The sequence below is a fragment of the Podarcis filfolensis genome (assembly GCF_964270895.1).
Source record: "Podarcis filfolensis genome assembly, chromosome: 17".
NCBI classification, from domain to species: Eukaryota; Metazoa; Chordata; class Lepidosauria; order Squamata; family Lacertidae; genus Podarcis; species Podarcis filfolensis.
This window is the reverse complement of record NC_139621.1, coordinates 5,975,034-5,996,307: the sequence shown is the minus strand read 5'-3', so window position 1 is coordinate 5,996,307 and position 21,274 is coordinate 5,975,034. Positions and strand designations below refer to the sequence as shown.

The following is a 21,274-nucleotide window of genomic DNA, read 5'->3' as shown; positions in this document are numbered from 1 at the left end:
AGGCACAAGGCACAAAGGGTGTTGCTCTGCCTGGCCTGCTGCCCACACTGAGCCTCCGAGCAAGCTACTTTCTAGATTCCAGTCAAGCGTCTTGAAATTGTTGTTGTTTAGTCGTTTAGTCGTGTCCGTCTCTTCGTGACCCCATGGAACAGAGCACACCAGGCACTTCTGTCTTCCACTGCCTCCCGCAGTTTGGTCAAACTCATGCTGGTAGCTTCGAGAACACTGTCCAACCATCTCGTCCTCTGCCGTCCCCTTCTCCTTGTGCCCTCCTCTTTCCCAACATCAGGGTCTTTTCCAGGGAGTCTTCTCATGAGGTGGCCAAAGTCTTGGAGCCTCAGCTTCAGGATCTGTCCTTCCAGTGAGCACTCAGGGCTGATTTCCTCCAGAATGAAGAGGTTTGATCTTCTTGCAGTCCATGGGACTCTCAAGAGTCTCCTCCAACACCAGTCTTGAAATTACCCTTCCTTATTATGTACTGGAGGGACGCGGATGGCGCTGTGGGTTAAACCACAGAACCTAGGACTCGCCAATCAGAAGGTCGGCGGTTCGAATCCCCGCGACGGGGTGAGCTCCCGTTGTTCGGTCCCTGCTCCTGCCCACCTAGCAATTCGAAAGCACGTCAAAGTGCAAGTAGATAAATAGGTACCACTCCGGCGGGAAGGTAAACGGCGTTTCCGTGCACTGCTCTGGTTCGCCAGAAGCAGCTTAGTCATGCTGTCTGCGGACAAACGCCAGCTACCTCGGCCTATAGAGCAAGATGAGCGTGCAACCCCAGAGTCGGTCACGACTGGACCTAGTAGTCAGGGGTCCCTTTACCTTTATTATGTACTGGAGGCAGTTGGGGAAGAGCCGGGGATGCGCGCTGGCGCACCTGTCTCCCGCACTCCTGCCTACCTGAGAGCATCCCTTGCGCAGCAAAAAGGAAGGCAGGAAAAGCGGGAGAGGCGATGCAGAAAGGCAGAAAGACACCAGGAAAGGGGTGTGCGACGAGAAAGAGAGGGGTGGGGACTCGGAAAGGCTAGAATGGAAGGAACGGAGCCGATCTCTCCCTCTCCCTCTCATACTTAATGCATGGGGAGCGCGGGGGGGGGGGAGGCGGAATTCGCCGTCCTGGGTTCCCCCCTCCCATTTGCACTCCAATCCTCTCCAAAGCCGGGTGCATTAAAGCGCGAGGATTTTCCGAGCGGATTTCCCTGCCCGCCGCTTCGCTGCCATCTCTAATTCCAGCGGGCGCCCAGCGGCTGGGCAGACGGGGCGTCAAGGCGCCACCCGCCGCCGCCTGGGGACGCAGGCGAGCCCGGGGGAGCCCGAGATGCCGCGCGGAGACGGCGGCGAGAGCCAGGGACCCCGAGGACAGGCGACACCGGCGGGGGACCCCGGGGTCAGGTAGGAGGAAGAGGGCGGCGGGGGCGCAGAGGAGCGGGGGGGGGCGCTTCAGCTCCGGGGACCCCCAGTGCAAAAGAAGGGGCGCGATCAATAGAAAGGCAGTGCCTCTGAGCGTGTGCAGAAGGCTTTCCTCTCGCCGCTGCCTTCTGCGGGATGCATCCAATGTTAGCCCGGATCAGAATGGACCCGTCGCGATCAAGGGACGTGACTCCCTCAGGTCCGTTGGTGTCAATGGGTCTACTCTCAGCGCAACATAATGGTATATATACAGCAATAATAATAATGTAAAGCCGGTTCCCACCAGATGCAAAAGAGGACTCCAAGCCTGTTTAATTTCTACATGACAAAGAGGCGCGGCGGGTTCAGATGCGATTGGAATTGCTGCCCTCTCTGATCTGAAACCCCCCGTTGAATCACTTCGGGATGAAGGAAATGCACTCTGTACCTGCTCAGAGGCACTTTCGTTTGTTTAATTTTCTAAACTGGACTGTGGGCTGGGGCTGAGCCCTCGGAACAAGTCAACGCCGCCTCCCTCCAGGACAAGGCTCCTTTCCTTAAACAATTGCAATGAGAGGTGAGGTTTGTTTGGGGTGAGGGGTTGTAGAAACAGCTTGGGGCGGGGGAGAGAGAAGAAACTGCCGTGGCTGTTGGGAGTTCCTTCTTCTACACAACTGTTGTTCTTAGTGCAAGGCAACAAATTACAAAGAAATGAGATTCCGACTAAACATCGGGGGGGGGGGACTTTCTGACAGTAAGAGCTGCTTGACAGTCTCCCTTTGGAGGTTGTGAAGTCTCCTTCCTTGGAGATTTTTAAGCAGAGGTTGGATGGCCATCTGTCATGAATGCTTTAGCTGAGCTTCCTGCATTGCAGGGGGTTGGACTAGATGACCCTTGGGGTCCCTTCCAATTCTACAATTCTGTGATTCTATACCTTCTATGAACATAGAATATATGAAACAGACCCCCCCCCCAAAAAAAGCATGAACCAAAAAACCAACAACAACACCCCACCCTCCCTTCAACTAACCACAACCCCATTTTACAATTAATTACCCTGTTAAAGAGGCACAGAGATGGCAGGAAAATGGGTCTTTGCTTTTGCTAACTTGGACAACAAAACCTGCAGGATTATTATTCTTGGGCCTTACAGGTCAGGGCAGAAGTGGCTTTTCCAAAGGACGAGGTGAGGATTGGGGGAAAGCATTAAAGACCACAGCAGTGGCATGTGGTGCGATTTTTCATAGGGGAACAGTTAGGGCCAGAGATGCGCGTGAGCATCGTGCCTCCCTCCCTAAGCTGGGCAGAAGCTTCCCGGGCTTTGGGAAGGAGGCACCAGGCTGTAATACTTTAATACTCTAATTTACCAGGAACATTTCAGCACACTCTCGCTAAGGGAAGCAACCTGCAGGGTCTCTTGCGATGACACAGAAAACACACAGAAGTTGCCTTATACGGAGTCAGACCATTGGTCCACCCAACTCAAAACCGGCCCATCAGAAGCTCTCCAGGGTTCCAGGCAGTGAAAAGTCCCAGCCTTTACCTGGAGCTGTCAGGAATCGAACCCGGAATGTTTGCATGCCAAAACAGAATTCTACGCCTGGAGGGCTGCAGCCCTTCCTCTTAAAGGTTTCTGATCATGTCCAAACTGTGCATGATCTCCCAACTTTTGAAATTCTTAAGGGATCCTCTGGGTCAAATCTCTGGCATCCATTGTTTCATTCTGTTCTTATAGGAAGAGTCGTGAGATACTCCTATAAACACATGATCAGTCAATCGCTGCTGCCGCTGCTGTGGTGCAAGAGAGCACACTCAGAGTGGGTGACTTTGCTAGAGTGAAGTCTACAGGCCTGCCGTTCAAGGATTAAAAACTGGGTGAGTTTTGCAGGGCAGCTGTGCACCCAGGGATCTGAGCTAGCAGCTCTATGAGGTGAAGCAAAAATGAGAAGGTAGAACGTGCTAAAAGAAGTCAAAGATTCCTCTTCGTTGCCCAACTGTGCCAGCCCTGTTGGCTGTCATGTGGAGAAGACCAAGGGAGGCTCTTTGGAAGTATAGATAGAAGGGCATGTTTGGGTAGTGGCGCCATCCCCTGACCATCAGAGACATCGAATCATAGAACTGTAGAGTTGGACGGGACCCCATGGGGCATCTAGTCCAACCCTCTGCAATGCAATGCTTTTAAAGCAAGGGTGGGGACCCGTGGCCCTCCAGATAGTGTGGGGCTCCAGTTTCCCCACAGATAGTGTGGGGCTTAGTCAGCAGAGCCAATGGCCAGGGAGGGTGGGAGCTCTGGAGGGACACGTGCTCCCCAGCTCTGCCCTAAAGCAGCTGGTCCTTGCTCTGGACTGGATCTCTTCCTTCCGACACCAGGGCCTAGTTCTCAGGCTAGTATACTTACATTCCGCCTTTCCTCCAAAGAGCTCAAGGTGGCACACAGGGTTCTCCCACCTCCCATTTTATCTTCACAACAATCCTGTAAGGTAGGGTTGAGTGATTGGCCAAGGATAACCCTCTACAGTTCTAGGGTTTTAGGATTGCCTGGTGAGTTTCATGGCTGGAGTGGAGATTTGAACCCAGCTCTCCCAGGCCTTAGTCTGCCACTTGAACCATCACACCGCAATGGTTCTCTGAAGCTTTAGGGTTTCGGCCTCCTTTCCAGGACCTATAGGGGAAGAAGGAAAATCTCAGGGTGACAGCTCAGAGCCAAAGGGGCCAGGTGTATCCTGTGAAGCTTGAACACTTTTGTTAGTCACTCTACCTTGTTTAACCTAACAGCCCTGTCCCTTACTTGCTAGTCACAGTCAGGCTCTGTCCTCAACCTGCCAAGCGATGTTCTTTGCCCCCTACACTTCTGTTAGCCTCTCCTGCTGCTGCTCTAGCAGATGTCATCCTTAAGTTGGTCAGATTCTGCCCCTTCTTAGGAGCTGAACCTGAGGAGAACTGGCAACACGGCCTCATCCAGGGGTGAGGAGGCCTCAGACCCAGGAAACGAATGCCTGGCTTTAGGAAGTCTCCCGAGGCCTCATCCTATACCAGTCCTGATTCACACACTCCTTGAGGGTTTTTGCCTGGCTGGAAAGTGTCCAATTTTATCTTCATCTGCCTCTGCCAGACAATCATCTGACATCTTGATGATGTCAGGTGACGGACAGGTGGGACGGACAGGTGGGCGGTCCTGCCCAGCTGTCAAAGTTGACCTGCAGGGGGTGGGTTGGGGGTGTCTGCTTTGCCAAGGTGCTCCCCACAGGGGAAGCAGCACCCAGCAGGATTGAACCCCAGTCCTGCAAGCCCATCAGCTGAAGCCACCCAGTGACATCAGTTGATTGATGGGCGGGTGTGGTTTGGGGGACATGGCCAAGCTGGACCCTTCTGGCAGAACCAGATTGACCCATGAGGCAGAGGTTTCCCACCCCATGTTACAGGCTGCCTCAAAGTTCTGCCTGCACTGGCTGAACAGCAGGTCTGTTGGCCTCTCTCCTGGCTTGTTGCCCCAGCCTCAGTCCTGGACATATCCGTGCAATGCCATGCAAGGCGGCAGTTGCAGTCGATCCAGGTGATCCAAGGCGGCCATCTCTGGACCAAACGGGGCAGGCATTGAGCCAATGCAAATCAGTTGCTCTGAATCAGCCCAATAGAAGGGGCCCAGAAAGGAGAGGTTCAGTGGAAGAGTCCATGCTTGGCTTGCAAACGGTTCAGCCCTTGGCATCCACAGATAGGACTCGGAAAGACTCTTGTCCAAACCTCGGGAGAGTCACTGCCAATCACTGTAGACCAGGAGAGGGGAAGCTGGATCCAGCCAGATTGACAGTGGCGGCCAATCCACTGTGAGTCCACTTTCCAGCTGGGCAAAGAAAACCACTTGTCAATCACCTAACATCATATGGCGTCCAGTAATTGTAACGTCAAGCTGCAGCTGCCAAGGAGGAGTTGGGAGCACACACTGTCAATGTGGACCATACAGAGTTTGATGGTCCAACTTGGATGGCGTGAGGCCTGCTTCCTGTATCCCAAAGTAGGCAAGGCTAGGCAGACAGTTGCTCTTGCCCAGGCTAGGAGTGTGGGAGGTTGGGGTTGGAAGAGACCATTGATCCAACGCAAAAGGCAAGGGGAAAGGTTTGCTGTGGTTTTTGGGGAGGTGCTTGTGCATGAGAGCAGGTCCCCAAATCCTGCTTCCCTCTTCCCATCTGCCCCCTAACGTGCTTGCCCTGGGGCAAGCTCTCCCCCACCCACCCCTTGCCTGGCCAGTCGTCCTCTTTCCTTTTTAATCCTATTTGGAAAGAAGAGACCCTCCATTTTCATCCCCTGGCCCCAGCCTGATCTCCGCAGATGCATTCCCTTCTCTCTGCCTAATGTACTGTGCTATTATCCCAGCCGTCCAGGCTTTGGCACCAATCCCCTTTCCCCGGAGAGAGGGAGAGAGAGAGAGAGACCACTTTCAGCTTTAATCGGCTGCATTTCAGTCACAGAGGGAAGTAAATAAATAACACACACAAACAGCGCTCAGAAATCGCAATTCCATATTGAGGGTCTTTAGCCCTGGGTGGCTACCGGTGTCTTTCCTCCCATGCAAAGCCACCTCCACCCTCCTCAGTTCTCAGCCTCTACCAATTCCCCCCCTCCTCTTCAGACAGATTCCAGTCCTTGTTTCTGGATTCAGATCTGATCTGACTTGTTCATTTGGGGGGTTTTCATAGCGGTGGTGGTGGTAGTAGAAGTAGTAAATAATAATGCTTGTAGTCCTTAAGACTTCAGAGAAATCGCAAAATTATATAAGTAGATCCTGATGGCCGCTGGGCTCAGCCAGACTTTGGATGAGACTCAGCACTTTGCCCAGCTTTTTGCCATTCCACCTTCCTTTCCCCTGTCCCTGCATCCCCTTCCCCAATTCCTATTTCCCCAATTCTCAGTCCTTCTCATACTATTCCGAATTCTTGGGAAACCTGACTCTTCTACACAAATCAAAAACAATGTTTTTTAAGTATGTAGTTCTGCTCAATGTGTGCACTATATTCAGAATGGTGAAGTTTCTTTTGAAGCACTGGGGGCGGGGAGGAACTGAACAGCCAGGATCCAGCCCTCTTCTATTCTGTGCTCAATTGGTAAGAGCATGAAACTCTTAAAGCTCAGATTTGTGGGTTCGAGCCCCACATTGGGCAAAAAGATTCCCGCTTGCGGGGGTTGGACTAGATGACCCGATGGGGTCCTTTTCAACTCCACAATCATTCTATAATTCTATTCCAGCCTTGGATTCTCTGGCACTGACTGCCTCTTCTCTCTTTGGTAAACACACAAGATGTAACCGGCTGTACGTTTGAAAAATTAATATATACTATTCATTATATTGAATTGTAGATTTCGATGAAAGTAGCTCATAAAGTTCAAGGAACAAAGTAGAAGACTCAGTGGATCAGTTCATTCTCTAACCAGTTTATGCATAAGGTCCATATATGTGAAAGTGTCTATTCCACTTGTCTCTTCATAGAGTCCAACAGTCTACACGAAAGGTTGTTGCAGTTCCGCAGAATCCTTTCACAGAGTCTAAGACAAGGATTTTTGGAATATTAGCCTTGTTTCGCCGTCTTGGGCTTCATCAGTGGTACAAACGCATATATGATATCACAGGACAGTGGATCTTATAGCATAGTAGTAGCTGCTGACTTTTGTTGAAATCTACAATTCAATACAATGAATAGTGTATATTATTTTTTTCAAACGTACAGCCGGTTATGTCTTATGTGTTTACAGAATAGGTTTCACGTAACCAGAGGTTTGTTGTTGTTTTGCGCATCTCTCTTTGGGGCAGGAGAAAGCATTCCTAACCCAACCATCACTGAGAGCAGTTGCAAGCGGAGAGTCAGGCAGATTTCTGGGGGAGAGTCATATTGTGTCCAAGGACACTCAAGCCCCAGACATGCCTTCTGTAGGAACCACCAATAACCAGGCCGTCCAACCTCTCAGGCCAAGTGGGCCGCAATAATACTTAGACACAGGGGCCACACGCTGAATTAAATTCCTGCAGCAATAATTTAAAGTGTTTGCAATAGAGTTAATACAAGACAATTTGTTGTTTGTTGTTGTTGTTTAGTCATTTAGTCATGTCCGACTCTTCGTGACCCCCTGGACCAGAGCACGCCAGGCACTCCTGTCTTCCACTGCCTCCCACAGTTTGGTCAAACTCATGCTGGTAGCTTCAAGAACACTGTCCAACCATCTTGTCCTCTGTCATCCCCTTCTCCTTGTGCCCTCAATCTTTCCCAACATCAGGGTCTTTTCCAGGGAGTCTTCTCTTCTCATGAGGTGGCCAAAGTATTGGAGCCTCAGCTTCAGGAGCCTCAGCTTCCAGTGAGCACTCAGGGCTGATTTCCTTCAGAATGGAGAGGTTTGATCTTCTTGCAGTCCATGGCACTCTCAAGAGTCTCCTCCAGCACCATAATTCAAAAGCATCAATTCTTCGGCGATCAGCCTTCTTTATGGTCCAGCCCAGCCTTTCACATGATGAATTCTGCATATAAGTTAAATAAGCAGGGAGACAATATACAGCCTTGTCGTACTCCTTTCCCAATTTTGAACCAATCAGTTGTTCCATATCCAGTTATAACTGAACCTTCTTGTCCCACATAGAGATTTCTCAGGAGACAGATGAGGTGATCAGGCACTCCCATTTCTTTAAGAACTTGCCATAGTTTGCTGTGGTTGACACAGTCAAAGGCTTTTGCATAGTCAATGAAGCAGAAGTACGGTAGATGTCTTTCTGGAACTCTCTAGCTTTCTCCATAATCCAGCGCATGTTTGCAATTTGGTCTCTGGTTCCTCTGCCCCTTCGAAATCCAGCTTGCACTTCAAGACAATATTCACAATTAATCCATATAATCAAGCACACAAGTAATAGAATTGATATATTTATTTTTTAAACAGACCAGAGGCTGCCACGTGTGATGGGGGTTGCTGGATGCAGGCAGGACTCTGGTCAGGAAAGAAGGGGGAGGGAGAAAGCAAGAAAGCTCTTGCTAGCTCACGGGGCGGGGCGGGGGGAGGCAAAATTTATAGTAAAATTATAAGCTGTAACCAAGATGCTTACAGTGATGGCAAGGTGGACCAGCAAACGTACACCCCATACATGTAAAGCCCACTTAAAGCACATGGCTTCCTCCAAATATTCACAGGAATTGTAGTTTACCCCTCACAGAGCCACAATTTCCAGCACCCTTAAGAAACTATAGTTCCCAGTAATCTTGGGGGGAAGTTGTGTGCTTTAAATGTTTGGTGTTTCTGCATATTCCTAACTGATTCTTCCCCATGTGAATGAGTGGAAATCCCCATTGGGATTTTCCATCCCAGGCAATCAAATGTCTTGGCCTCACCCTTGGCGTGATTCTCCCATGAGTGATTTTTCAATGCCATCTGAGTGCAACATCCCATTCATGTGTAACAGATGGAGAAGGTGTTTTCATTTCCACTAGGAACAACAGCCTTGCTGTGGGGTACATGTAAACAATCATGTTGCTGTCAAGCACTTTGCAAAAAAAATAACAGCAGCTAAATGAGTATTCATGAGCATGGGTTTTACTGGAGAGGAATGCAGAAAGTTCAGATGATCATGATGATGACGATAATTATTATTATTATTATTTATTTATTTATTTATTTATTTGTTTGTTTGTTTATACCCTGCCCATCTGGCTGGGCTTCCCCAGCCACTCTAGGTGGCTTCCAACAAAATATTAAAATACAGTAATGCATCAAACATTAAAAGGTTCCCTAAACAGGGCTGCCTGTTTAGAATAAGGCAGAAATGAAAGAATGTTGTTGTTGATGATGTTGTTGTTGTTTTAAAAATGAGATTGGATGTGGGGACAGCAAGACAAAAGCATCTGATGGATGCACCTATGAAAATAACCTGGCTGTAGCCAATGCTAGTCCTACTCAGAGTAAACCCATTGGAATTAATGGACACAAGTAAGTTAGGATTATTAATTTCAGCAGGTGTACGTTGAGTAGGGCTAGCATTGGAGACAACCCCCTGGAACTGTCCTAGCAATGAATGGGCTGTTTGTGAAAGAAGCTTTGCATTTCCCCTGCAAGCAGAACAGAATGAATGCACGACAAATAGCCATCATTGTTTAACCTCCCTGCAAGCTTTGTGCAAACAAATCAGGATGGATGCACAATAAACAGGGTCTCTGGAAGCAGCCACAGTCCACAGGGAAACCGCAGAATAAAAGCAGCAGAACCAACAGCTGAAACCTATTTAAAAGAGACTAAATATCATTAAGGAACACAGGTGGTGCTGTGGGTTAAACCACAGAGCCTAGGGCTTGTCAATCAGAAGGTCGGCGGTTCAAATCCCCGCAATGGGGTGAGCTCCTGTTGCTCGGTCCCTGCTGCTGCCAACCTAGCAGTTCGAAAGCACTAAGCACAAGTAGATAAATAGGTACTGCTCCAGCGGGAAGGTAAACGCTGCTCTGGTTCACCAGAAGCGGCTTAGTCATGCTGGCCAGAAGCTGTACGCCGGCTCCCTCGGCCAATAAAGCAAGATGAGCACCGCAACCCCAGAATCGTCTGCAACTGGACCTAACGGTCAGGGGTCCCTTTACCTTTTAAATATCATTAAAAGTGTGTAATAACTTTCCACTTTCCCCAAGAGAACTTACAGTTAATTCATTACCCTTCCTACATGTCCAGTCCAAGGGATCTGTCCACCCTCCAAAGTCACTTTTCACTTCCCAAAACTTGTACCCTGAGTATTCTTGTATTGCAAGGAACAGAAACCTGTATCCTTCCAGATGTTGCTGAACTTCCATCAGTCCCAGCCAGCATAGTCAAGGATCAGGAATACGGGAGCTGTAGCCCAACCACATCTGCAGGGCCAGAGATTCACCCTCTGCCCCCCACTACCTTACTGAATACTTCTCATGTGGAATCCTTGATCTGGGCAAGCAACCACACTCATCCCCTGCTGGTGCACAGGGCTGTCGACAGGAATGGTGGCACAGTCTGTGTGGCAACAAAGACCAAACACCTCACTCAGAAGCTGGGCCAGCCAAGACATTTTGGCACAAAATGGCAACACCCTCCCTGCCAGGGCAGAAGGGCCGAATGAACATTCCCTCACTGCAAGAAGTGAAGTTACAGGGAACCAGGCAGAGGGCATTTTTGGTAGTGGCTCCCTCCCTGTGGAACGCCCTCCCATCAGATGTCAAGGAAATGAGCAACTACAGTATCTGACTTTTAGACAACAACCCTGTATTGGGAGGTTTCTAATGTTTGAGGTCAGGGGTGCCATCTCACCCTCAGGATTGTGGGTGCCCGCTACGGACGTGCGATGTCACACACACTACATGCAGGTGTGTGCATGTGACGTCGCACATCTGTGTTGCAGCAGCTGGCGGCATCACCTCCTCTTCTCCGCAGCCAGCGAGGCACCCTTTTCGGTGGCAAGGGGTTCGTACTCAGAGTCTGCCTTCACGTCCGAGCCACACACACACACACCCCCGGTCGGGAAAGGGTACTTTGCTTGCTTGCTGCAGAGGACGGAGGTGAACAATTACAGTGGTACCTCAGGTTACATATGCTTCAGGTTACAGAAGCTTCAGGTTACAGACTCCGCTAACCCAGAAATAGTACCTTGGGTTAAGAACTTTGCTTCAGGATGAGAACAGAAATTGTGCTCCGGCAGCGCGGCAGCAGCAGGAGGCCCCATTAGCTAAAGTGGTGCTTCAGGTTAAGAACAGTTTCAGCTTAAGAACGGACCTCCAGAACGAATTAAGTTCTTAACCCGAGGTACCACTATGTAGTCATACCTCGGGTTGAAGTAGCTTCAAGTTAGGTATTTACGGGTTGCGTTCCGTGGCGACCCAGAAGTAACAGAGCGTGTTACTTCCGGGTTAACCGCTTGCACATGCGCAGACGCTCAAAATGATGTGAAACGCGACCCGCGCACACGCAGACGCGTGTTACATTTACTTCAGGATGCGAACAGGGCTCCAGAACGGATCCCGTTCGTATCCAGAGGTACCACTGTATATTATTATGGGTGCCCAAGCACCCATGACCCCCTGGAGTTGGTTCCTATGTTTGAGGTTTTACTATGTTTAGAGTTGCTGGGGAAACCCAGCCAGATGGGTAAAGTATAAATATTGTTATTATTATTAGCAGGAACAAGGGGGAGGGAGAAAGATGAACATCAGGGTCTGCTGCCCCTGTGGATCCTGCTGCCTGAAGCAGTCGGCTCAGCTTGCCTCATGGGTGGGTCGGCCCCGCTCCAAAGAGTACCTTTTTCTGATTGCTCCACTGCTGCTCATGTGCACCGAAACAGAACTATGGGAAGTGCACATAAGGAGACAATAACTGGCAGGGCTGAAGAAGGCATGTTTAGCACTTTAGGGCTGCCTTGGTCTCCTGCGGTGCAGAAGCTTAGACTCAGTGGTGGAGCCAAAATGCAAGGGGCAGTGCTGTAAGATAGACAGTAGCAGCTTTTGCCTTCTTTTAAATTCTCCTTTCAACCCCAGCGCAGAATTACCCACTGCAGAATCAGAACCCTCTTTCCTTTGTGCTTTCAGAAAGGTTTGTTACTTGCAGTCATACAATGGGGGAACAGCTATAGCTTCGTGGCAGAGCGTCTGCTTTGCGTGCAGAAGGGCGCAGGTTCAATCCCTGGCTTCTCCTGGGAATTGTATGACTGTAAGTACCGGTAACAAGCCTGCTTTTTAAAACACAGTAAGAGAGAGATACTGTATTGGCCCTAATATAAGCCGCATCCAAATATAAGCCGCACCTTTAAAATTGGAGGGACAGAAAGAAAAAATACCCAAATATAAGCCGTTCCGTTCCTCGCTGCTCCTGGCTGCATACTGGAAACTGAATATAAGCCACACTTTAACTTTTCACGGTCAGAATTTTGGGGGAAAGTGAAGCTTATATTCAGGCCAATACGGTAAGTGTCTCTAATGGCCTTCTTTAAGATGGTCAAAAGCTTCCTTTTTAGGGTCATAAATGGTTCCTCCTTTTCAAAGTGGTTTTAATTGCTGCCATTATATTATTTTTGATGGTGGTTGCGTTTTTAAATAAATATTTTTCTTGTACCTTAGTGTTGTATGACTCCCTTGCTATATTTATTGCTGTGGTCAAATTGTTTAAAAAATGGTTGCACTGCTGTTAAAAGTCTTTTGTGAGCCACTCTGGGCTCTTTGGCATAAGTGTTTCAGGCAGCAATCTTACGTGGGGCTTACTCTGCAGCAAACGACACCATCGAGTGTTCCCCCTCCAATTTCCATGGACTGAAGCCGGCCAGCCAGCCAGCTAAATTTAGTCCCGGCACTGGCAATGGGATGGCATTCTCCACCATGGCTTTCCTTCACCCCTGAGGCCTCAGGTGTTGTTGGACTACAACGCCCATCTTCCTCAGCCATCTCACCCAGTGGTCAGGGATGGGAGTTGTTGTCCAACCCCCCCAAAAAAGAATATTTGGAATAGTAGTTTAAGGGTGCTGGGAATTGTAGCTTTGTGAGAAGCAAGCTATAGTTCCCATAATTCTTCAGGTGGAAGCCGTCCATGAATAATAATAGCTTAAAGGTCCCGGGCCCTAAAGCAGCCAGACTACCCTCCACCAGGGCCAGGGCTTTTTCAGTGACGGCTCCAACCTGGTGGAATGCTCTGTCCCACAAGACCAGGGCCCTGCATCTCCTTCCGCAAAGCCTGTAAGACAGAGCTATTCCGCCTGGCCTTCAGTTTGAATTAGCCTGATCCTCTGTTCCCTTTTCCCTTTCCCTTTCTATGAAGAAACCCTTCTGGGACCCCACATTTAAACTCTTCCCTGGTCTCCTCACTGGCCCTAGTAGGACCACCTTGGCCAGTTAGCCCTGGTGATCATTTGATGTTTACTGATTGGGGTTCCCCCCCAAAAGAACCCTGAATTTTTGTATTTTATTGTCACTGATGCTGCATTTATGTTGTATTTTATGCTGTTTTTAAGCCACATTTTTAATCAATGTTTTATATCTGCTGTTAGCTGCCCTGAGCCCGGTTTTTAAACCAGGAAGGGTGGGGTATAAATAAAAATTATTATTATTATTATTATTATTATTATTATTATTATTATTATTACTATTAAATGTATGCTGTGTGTGCAGTCAATGGGACAGGGGTTTTCCAAGAACGCTGTGCCACCCCACCAGAGGGCAGCAAACTAGTTTAAGGGGCCAACCCCTCACTGCCGCTCCTCCTGCACCCCAGCACCGGTCACCTGAGGCAGCTGCCTTACTCTGCCCCAGGGTAGGGCCAGCCCCGCCTCCCACAGGAAGAGGGGAGGGGAGATGGGTAGGCAAACAGAGGCAGATTTGTCTGGGATTGCTAGAAAACAGAGAGCCCCTCCCTCCCCAGTGGCCTCATTTCATCCCAAAGCGGAGCTGTATCTCTTGTTTCAGAGCTGAAGCAGCTGAGAAAGAGTGCCCTTGTGTGTCTTGGGTCAGGTACTAGGAAAAGCTTTTAGAGAGCCGTTCCTTGCAGCTTTCCCTCTCTGCCTTTTCCTCGCTCCCTCCTTTCCCTCCCCTCCCTTTTAAGCGTCTTCCTTTCTCACTGGTTTTCTTAGCTTTGGCTGCAAGTCGGGTAGGGACAACTCTTTCAGGCTGCGGGGGCCACATTGCCTTCCAAGCAGCCTTCCAGGGGCCACCAAAGAGTGATGGCAGGTGGGACAAGAAGAAGTGCGCAGAGCAAGGAATAGAAACTTTTGCCATATGTGGTGGGGGTGTAAGATGGTAGGACAATTTTGGAACGAGCTCAACATCTCTGCCCCAACCCCAAAAGCTTGTGTCCGGATTTTTTACTTTTTGAAATTGGCAACCCTAGCAGAGTGGGGCTGGTGATGAATTGCCTGAGGAGAAGGGCTGTGGCTGCGGAGGAGGAGGAAGAGGTGAGCCTGGGAATAATCTTGAGGGTCAGAGAGAGGGAAAGGCCTGGAGGGATACATTTGGCCCTGGGGGGTGAGCTTCCCCACCCCTGTGTTACTGCAGTGAAGGCGAAATGTGAACTCAACCAAGGGATTTTATTTTTTAAAAATAATCTTTATTAATTTAAATTACACACTTATACAAAGAATTTACAATCTCATACTACAAAAAGAAAATTAAAGAAAAAACAATTAAGAAAAAAGAAAAGAAAATACAGAAAAAAGAAAGAAGAAAAAGCAAATTTACGTACATAAAAAAAATCTTCCTATTTAATACTTAATTAAACACTTAAATAAAAAAGACTTCTGACAAAATGAGTCTTCCCATCATTCTCATTGTACTGTTTATACTGTCGTTTCCCCCCCCCCCCACAGTTTTATATTCTTTAATATTGTTCCAGTCTACTCCACAAACAGTATTTGTTGTGTTTACAAGTATCACTCAAGTTCTGCCAATATGGTGTGATTGGTACAATACGATCTTATATAATCCTTAAATATTCTCCATTCTCCAAATATTTTCTGGTTCAATGCTCCTCTAACTCTTCCCGTCAGTTTTGCTAGTTGTAAATATTCTAACACGAGTATCTGCCAATCTGTAATTGTCGATATGGTTTCGTTTTTCCATTTCCTCGCCACAAGAATTCTTGCTGCTGTGGTGGCATACATGAACAGCGGTCTTATGTCTTTTTAAATTTCTAATAGTAAAATGCCTAAAAGAAAGATCTCTGGGGTTTTTTTTAAAGGTAAGTGAATAATTTCTTAAATTCATTATAGATATTATCCCAGAATTTTTTTATTGTTGGGGTAAACATTCAAATGGCACCTTCCCAGTGCTGGCTTCAAGTCTGAGGGTTCCATGGCCAAAAGTGCCCTCTGATGGACTACCCTACCCTGATCCCTCTCCTAACTCTTCTTTCTTCCCAACCCAGACCGTAATCCTCCCAGCATCCCAGCAAGACAACCCAACATGGACCCAGCCGGCTTCCTGCTGCTCTGTCTATGGTCACTGTGGACCTTGAGATGCAGCCAAGCAGCTACGCAAGCAGACTCGATCAAGATAGAAGGGGACATCACGCTGGGAGGGCTGTTCCCCGTCCACTCTCGTGGCCCCGCTGGAGTGCCGTGTGGGGACGTGAAGAAAGAGAAGGGGATCCATCGGATGGAGGCCATGCTGTACGCCCTGGACCAGATCAACAGTGACCCCGACCTGCTTCCCAACATGACGCTGGGCGCTCGCATCCTGGACACCTGCTCCCGCGACACCTACGCCTTGGAGCAGTCGCTGACATTTGTCCAGGCCCTGATCCAGAAGGACACTTCCGGCGTGCGCTGCTCCAACGGGGAGCCACCCATCATCGCCAAGCCCGAGCGTGTGGTGGCTGTCATTGGAGCCTCTGCCAGCTCTGTGTCCATCATGGTGGCCAATGTGCTTCGCCTCTTTGCCGTGAGTAGAGGGGCAGGACTTAAAAATGGCATTTCCCCAGAAAAGGCAGAACAGCTATGGGGTGGGGGGCAGGGTAGGAATGGGGGGAAATCATAGAATTGCAGAGTTGGAATGGACCACAAGGGTCATTAGTCCAACCCCCGCAGTATAGGAATCTTTTGCCCAACATGGAGCCAAACTCACATAATTCACAGCTTCTGAAGCAAAAGAAGAAAGCACCTAATTGTCAACACAACCTACAACCTTTGAGTGGTTGTAATAGTTCTCTGGCTTCAGTATATTGAAATGAGGTCTTCTTAGCCATTGTTGTTGTTGTTTAGTCGTGTCCAACTCTTCGTGACCCATGGACCAGAGCACACCAGACACTCCTGTCTTCCACTGTCTCCCGCAGTTTGGTCAAACTTTCATGCTGGTAGCTTCGAGAACACTGTCCAACCTTCTCATCCTCTGTCGTCCCCTTCTCCTTGTGCCCTCCATCTTTCCCAGCATCAGGGTCTTTTCCAGGGAGTCTTCTCTTCTCATGAGGTGGCCAAAGTCTTGGAGCCTCATCTTCAGGATCTGTCCTTCCAGTGAGCACCCAGGGCTGATTTCCTTCAGAATGGATGCATTTGATCTTCTTGCAGTCCATGGGACTTTCAAGAGTCTCCTCCAGCACCAGAATTCAAAAGCATCAATTCTTCGGCGATCAGCTTAGCTCATACCCTCCAACATTTGTCCAATGAAAATAGGGACGTCCCATTCCATACTGATAATTTTACTGTTTATACCCCACACATCTTACTGGGTTGCCTCAGCCACTCTGGGCAGCTTCCAACATATATAAAACATAACAAAACTTTAAACAGAAAAAAACCTTCCCTTTACAGAATTGTCTTCAGACGGTCAGGGGTCAGATAACTCCATACCCTCTAGCATTTCTCTAATGGAAATAGGGACATTCTAAGGAAAAGCAGGATTAAATCAGAAACCGTGACGGCTTCTCTGAATCAGGGATGTCCCTGGAAAATAGGGACACTTGGAGGGTCTGTTAGGTGATGTGTGTTACTGGGTGTTCAGAAACATTCCAACTGCTCAGAAGTCGGCACACTCAGGTTAAGAACCAGATGGCACTGTTCAGGTCCTAAGAAGGGAGAAACTTCTCTATCAAAGTGACAGTCAAGTGCTACTAGACCAAGAATGGGGAATCTGTGGCCTTTCAGATGTTGTGGAGCACCAACTCCCATTAGCTCCAGCCAGCATGGCCAATGGTCATCATGAATAGTGGAAGTTGAAGTTCAACAACATCTAGAACAAGGCTGAGAGAGCTTTTCTGAATGAAGGAGAAAGAGAGAGAGAGCGTGCACGCTAAAAACTGATGTCTTGTGTACACATATCTGATGCTGCCCGAAATGTGGGTGCCTGAGAATTTTGGCATTCATATTTTTAAAAAGTTCCTAGTCCTCATGTTTGTGGAGATGTGTTTGAATAACAGGACTGAAACTTCTAAATTTATTTGGGAACTTCTCCCTTTCTCATGGCTTCTTCCTTTTTACCCTTACTGCTCTTGCACTTCATAGCCACATAGTTATGGTAGCTAAAGAGGTTTAAAAGTACAGAACTTTTATATTTGCAAATACATCGGAGAGGAGAGTTTGCATAGGTTGGGGACTGAACGTTCATTTTCTCCAGCAAAGATGGGGAGAAAAGCAATGGTACCGAGCATTTGATACCAGACCTTAAAGACTACCATCCCTTTTTAACTCAACTCCTGTGCCTTTAACCCATGAGGCAGAAACCCAGCAGCCAAAGTACTTCCTGGCATGAAATGTGATGATGGGAGAGATTCACCTGTGGAATTTGTGCCTGTCACGCTGCACCTAAAAGCACAGCAGGAGCCCTGCAAGTAGAGAGAAATTGAGGCAAGCCTCCCTGAGCACTTGATCATGGATGAGTAGCCCAGTCACACATAAACACACGCCTGACCTTTTAACTATACTCAGCTGGGAGTCTCTGGGGTGGTGGGGGGTAGCAGGGTCAGTTCAAGCTGTAGGACAGATGGCTTTTCCCTGACATGCCAGATTTGGCAGAGGTGCTTAGCAGCTGCCTAGGGAGGGAAGCTAGAACTGGCAGGGCTGGTAAAAGGGGCAAGGGAGGTGGGCTTGGGCGGAAGGGTGGGCAATAGTTGCAAGGCAGATAAGTGAGTGTGGCAGGGAGCCAGGCACCACCAGAACACCACCTTAAAACCATTACAAACTGCAGGAGTTTGGGGCATCTGCACCACACACATCTCCACACACACCCCTTGTTTCCCTTAACCTCCAGCCCAATGAAGCGTTCTGCGGAACCTGGAAGCTTGCTCATTATTTTGTGGCATTTTGCACAACGTCAAAGGAAGGTGTTGCCCTGTTGCAACTTTGGGATCATGGGGCTCGTAGCCAGACACATGAACGCAATGCGATGGACCTGCATGTTTATCCATGGGGGCCTTTCCCCACACCCCACACCAGGGGTCAGCAAACTTTTTCAGCAGGGGGCCGGTCCACTGTCCCTCAGACCTTGTGGGGGGCCGGACTATATTTTGGGGAAAAAATATGAACGAATTCCTATGCCCCACAAATAACCCAGAGATGCATTTTAAAGAAAAGCACACATTCTATTCATGTAAAAACACGCTATAATAATAATAATTTATTATTTATACCCCGCCCATCTGGCTGAGTATCCCCAGCCACTCTGGACGGCTTCCAATCAAGTGTTAAAAACAATACAGCATTAAATATTAAAAACTTCCCTAAACAGGGCTGCCTTCAGATGTCTTTTAAAAAGAAAATAGCTGCTTATTTGCTTCACATCTGAAGGGAGGGCATTCCACAGGGCAGGTGCCACTACCGAGAAAGCCCTCTGCCTGGTTCCCTGTAACCTCACTTCTTGCAATGAGGGAACCGCCAGAAGGCCCTCGGTGCTGGATCTCAGTGTCCGGGCTGGACGATGGGGGTGGAGACGCTCCTTCAGGTATACAGGACCGAGGCCGTTTAGGGCTTTAAAGGTCAGCACCAACACTTTGAATTGTGCTCGGAAACGTACTGGGAGCCTAGAATGTCCCTATTTCCATTAGAGAAATGCTGGTGGGTATGGAGTTATCTGACCCCTGACCATCTGAAGGCAATCCTGTAAATGGATTTTTTTATGTTTAATGTTTTATTATGTTTTATATATGTTGGAAGCTGCCCAGAGTGGCTGGGGCAGCCCAGTAAGATGTGTGGGGTATAAACAGTAAAATTATCAGTATGGAATGGGACGTCCCTATTTTCATACGCTGATTCCCAGACCGTCCGCAGGCTGGATTTAGAAGGCGATTGGGCCAAATCTGGCCCCCGGGCCTTAGTTTGCCTACCCATGCCCCAACTACATTGGGGCTGCAGGAGGTGGGGAGAGACAGTGCAAAGCTTTCCTGCCTGCTGTGCTCGCCTCATCCTTGTACTTTGGGGTTTTTGGGTTTTTTTAAGCATGCACATTCATTGCCTCCATGCCATTAACACCATATCTTGTTTGATCCTTCAATGGACACAGAGAAATGGAGGCAGACACAGAGAATGAACTTTCAATGGTTAATGGTTGAGCAACCTTTTTTTACTATTAGCCAACACCCCAAGCCTTTCTAGAAACAGCTGATTCATCAGGGCCAGCCCTACCATTAGGTAGATTCCTTAAGTGGCAGGTGGGAGGAAGGGGAGGTAGAGTCATACATGCCACACGGTCTACCCAGTGCCCCCAACGTCTGCTGAAATGGGTGGCGATGGGTGCCATCTTGTTGTTCCCCTCAAGCAGCAGAATGCCTAGGAGCGAGGGTGGGGAAAGTTTTTCAGCCTGGGGCCATACTCCCCCAGAAGCAACCTTCTAGGGGCCGCATGCCAGGGACAGGCAGGGAAAGAGTTGGCCAGGCAACAGATAGTTAGATGGTTAGAGCTAATAACTGATAACTAGTACCAGCCCCAAGGAGCAACCAATTTGTATCAAGTGTTCTTGAGTTTGCAGGAGCTGAGAACCGCAAAGGAGGGCCCAGGGGCTATAGGGACCTGCTGCTCCCTCCATGTGACTTGACAAGACACACCCAAAAATCATGAGCACAAGGGAGTCCTGAAGGATGCTCACAGGGGAAAGAGCCTGAGATGCAAACCTAACAATTAAACCCCTGTGTTGCAAGCAAATATCAGTAATATCCAAAGGCAACACGATGACCAAGTACAACAATGTGATGTCAATATAAACTCTTTATATAATCTATACAGAACATTGAACAATATGAAATACAGGAAATATGCACTCTCTGCAAAACCAAATAAACAGTGCTGCCGAAGTGGTCCTCAAACAGACGTAGTGAACAGTGATTCCAGATATACCCACTGTTTCATGGAATTCTTCTTCAGCACAGCAGAAGGATACAGAAATGCTTCAAAAACTGCAATTGAATTATTGAAATGATGACCTTTGGCAGTGTTGGACGTGATAAAACAAAGCATTACGGCTTGTTTCCTCCAAATAAGAATCTGACCCAGTGCTTCTTTCAGAGACTTGCATAGCCCACAAGGACTTTCAGAGACCTATAAGATTTATGTTTATTTGGTTCTATGTTTTCAAGAGAATCCATCAAGAGTGCATATTCTGTGACTTTCGGAGATTTAGAAGAATTCTGTTTATTTGGTTTTGCAGAGAGTGCATATTTCATGTATTTCATATTGTTCAATGTTCTGTATAGATTATATAAAGAGTTTATATTGACATTGCATTGTTGTACTTGGGCATGTGTTGCCTTTGATTATTACTGAGATGCAGACCTGCCTGCCTTGTCCACATTCTTGCTATGCAGATCTAGGTAAATGTGCTGTTCCGCACATGGGTCCTGCTGAGCAGCCGCAGCCTTGCAAACTCCCCCCCCTCCTTCCCCAGCCTCAGCTGTCCCTGACTGGAGCTGCTGCTGCTCATTTTGCTAAAACCCCTCTAATCCCCATCACTAATCGCTTTAATGGGGCTTCTCACAGACCCAGCGAGGGCGGGAAGCGGAGACATGCTGTGGAAAGGGAAATGGGACAATTTGGTGCAGCTAGGAGAGGAGGGTGGGGGTGGGTGGGGGGCAGGATAATGGAAGCCAGCATTCTCACTGGGAAACTGGATTTTGGTGAGGGGAACCAGGAGTCCTGGGATCCATCTGCCTCAAAGATTGGGAGACGATCCAGGAGACGTGGGTTGGAATTGGGAAAGAGCCAGGATGATCAGCTCAGTTCTGTTGGGTGCCCTCTGCCCTCAGTTTCCTCACACTGCCCCCAAAATCTGGTATAAAACACCACTCTAATCTCTGCCTTCCATTTCCCATTTAGCATTTCTGTAATAATTATCCACAGACAAGCACAACAGCGCTATGATATATGCCAGCTGTCCCCACCCTGGTGCTCTCCAAATGGTTTGGGCTACATCTCGCAGCATCGCTGACCATTAGCCATTGAGCTTCATCATGGACCTGG

At 48.5% G+C, this 21,274-nt stretch overlaps 1 protein-coding gene across 1 annotated transcript in view; it reads left to right on the top strand.

The window, feature by feature from the left end:
- Positions 1–1,287: 1,287 nt before the first annotated feature.
- Positions 1,288–21,274, top strand: part of LOC310752540 (metabotropic glutamate receptor 6-like) — a 41,721-nt gene continuing 21,734 nt past the window's right edge. The window contains exons 1-2 of the mRNA XM_083593097.1: positions 1,288–1,389; positions 15,262–15,776. Of these exons, the coding sequence (XP_083449223.1) occupies positions 15,300–15,776 (477 nt within the window). The 5' untranslated portion in view covers positions 1,288–1,389; positions 15,262–15,299. The remainder of the gene's footprint in view (positions 1,390–15,261; positions 15,777–21,274) is intronic.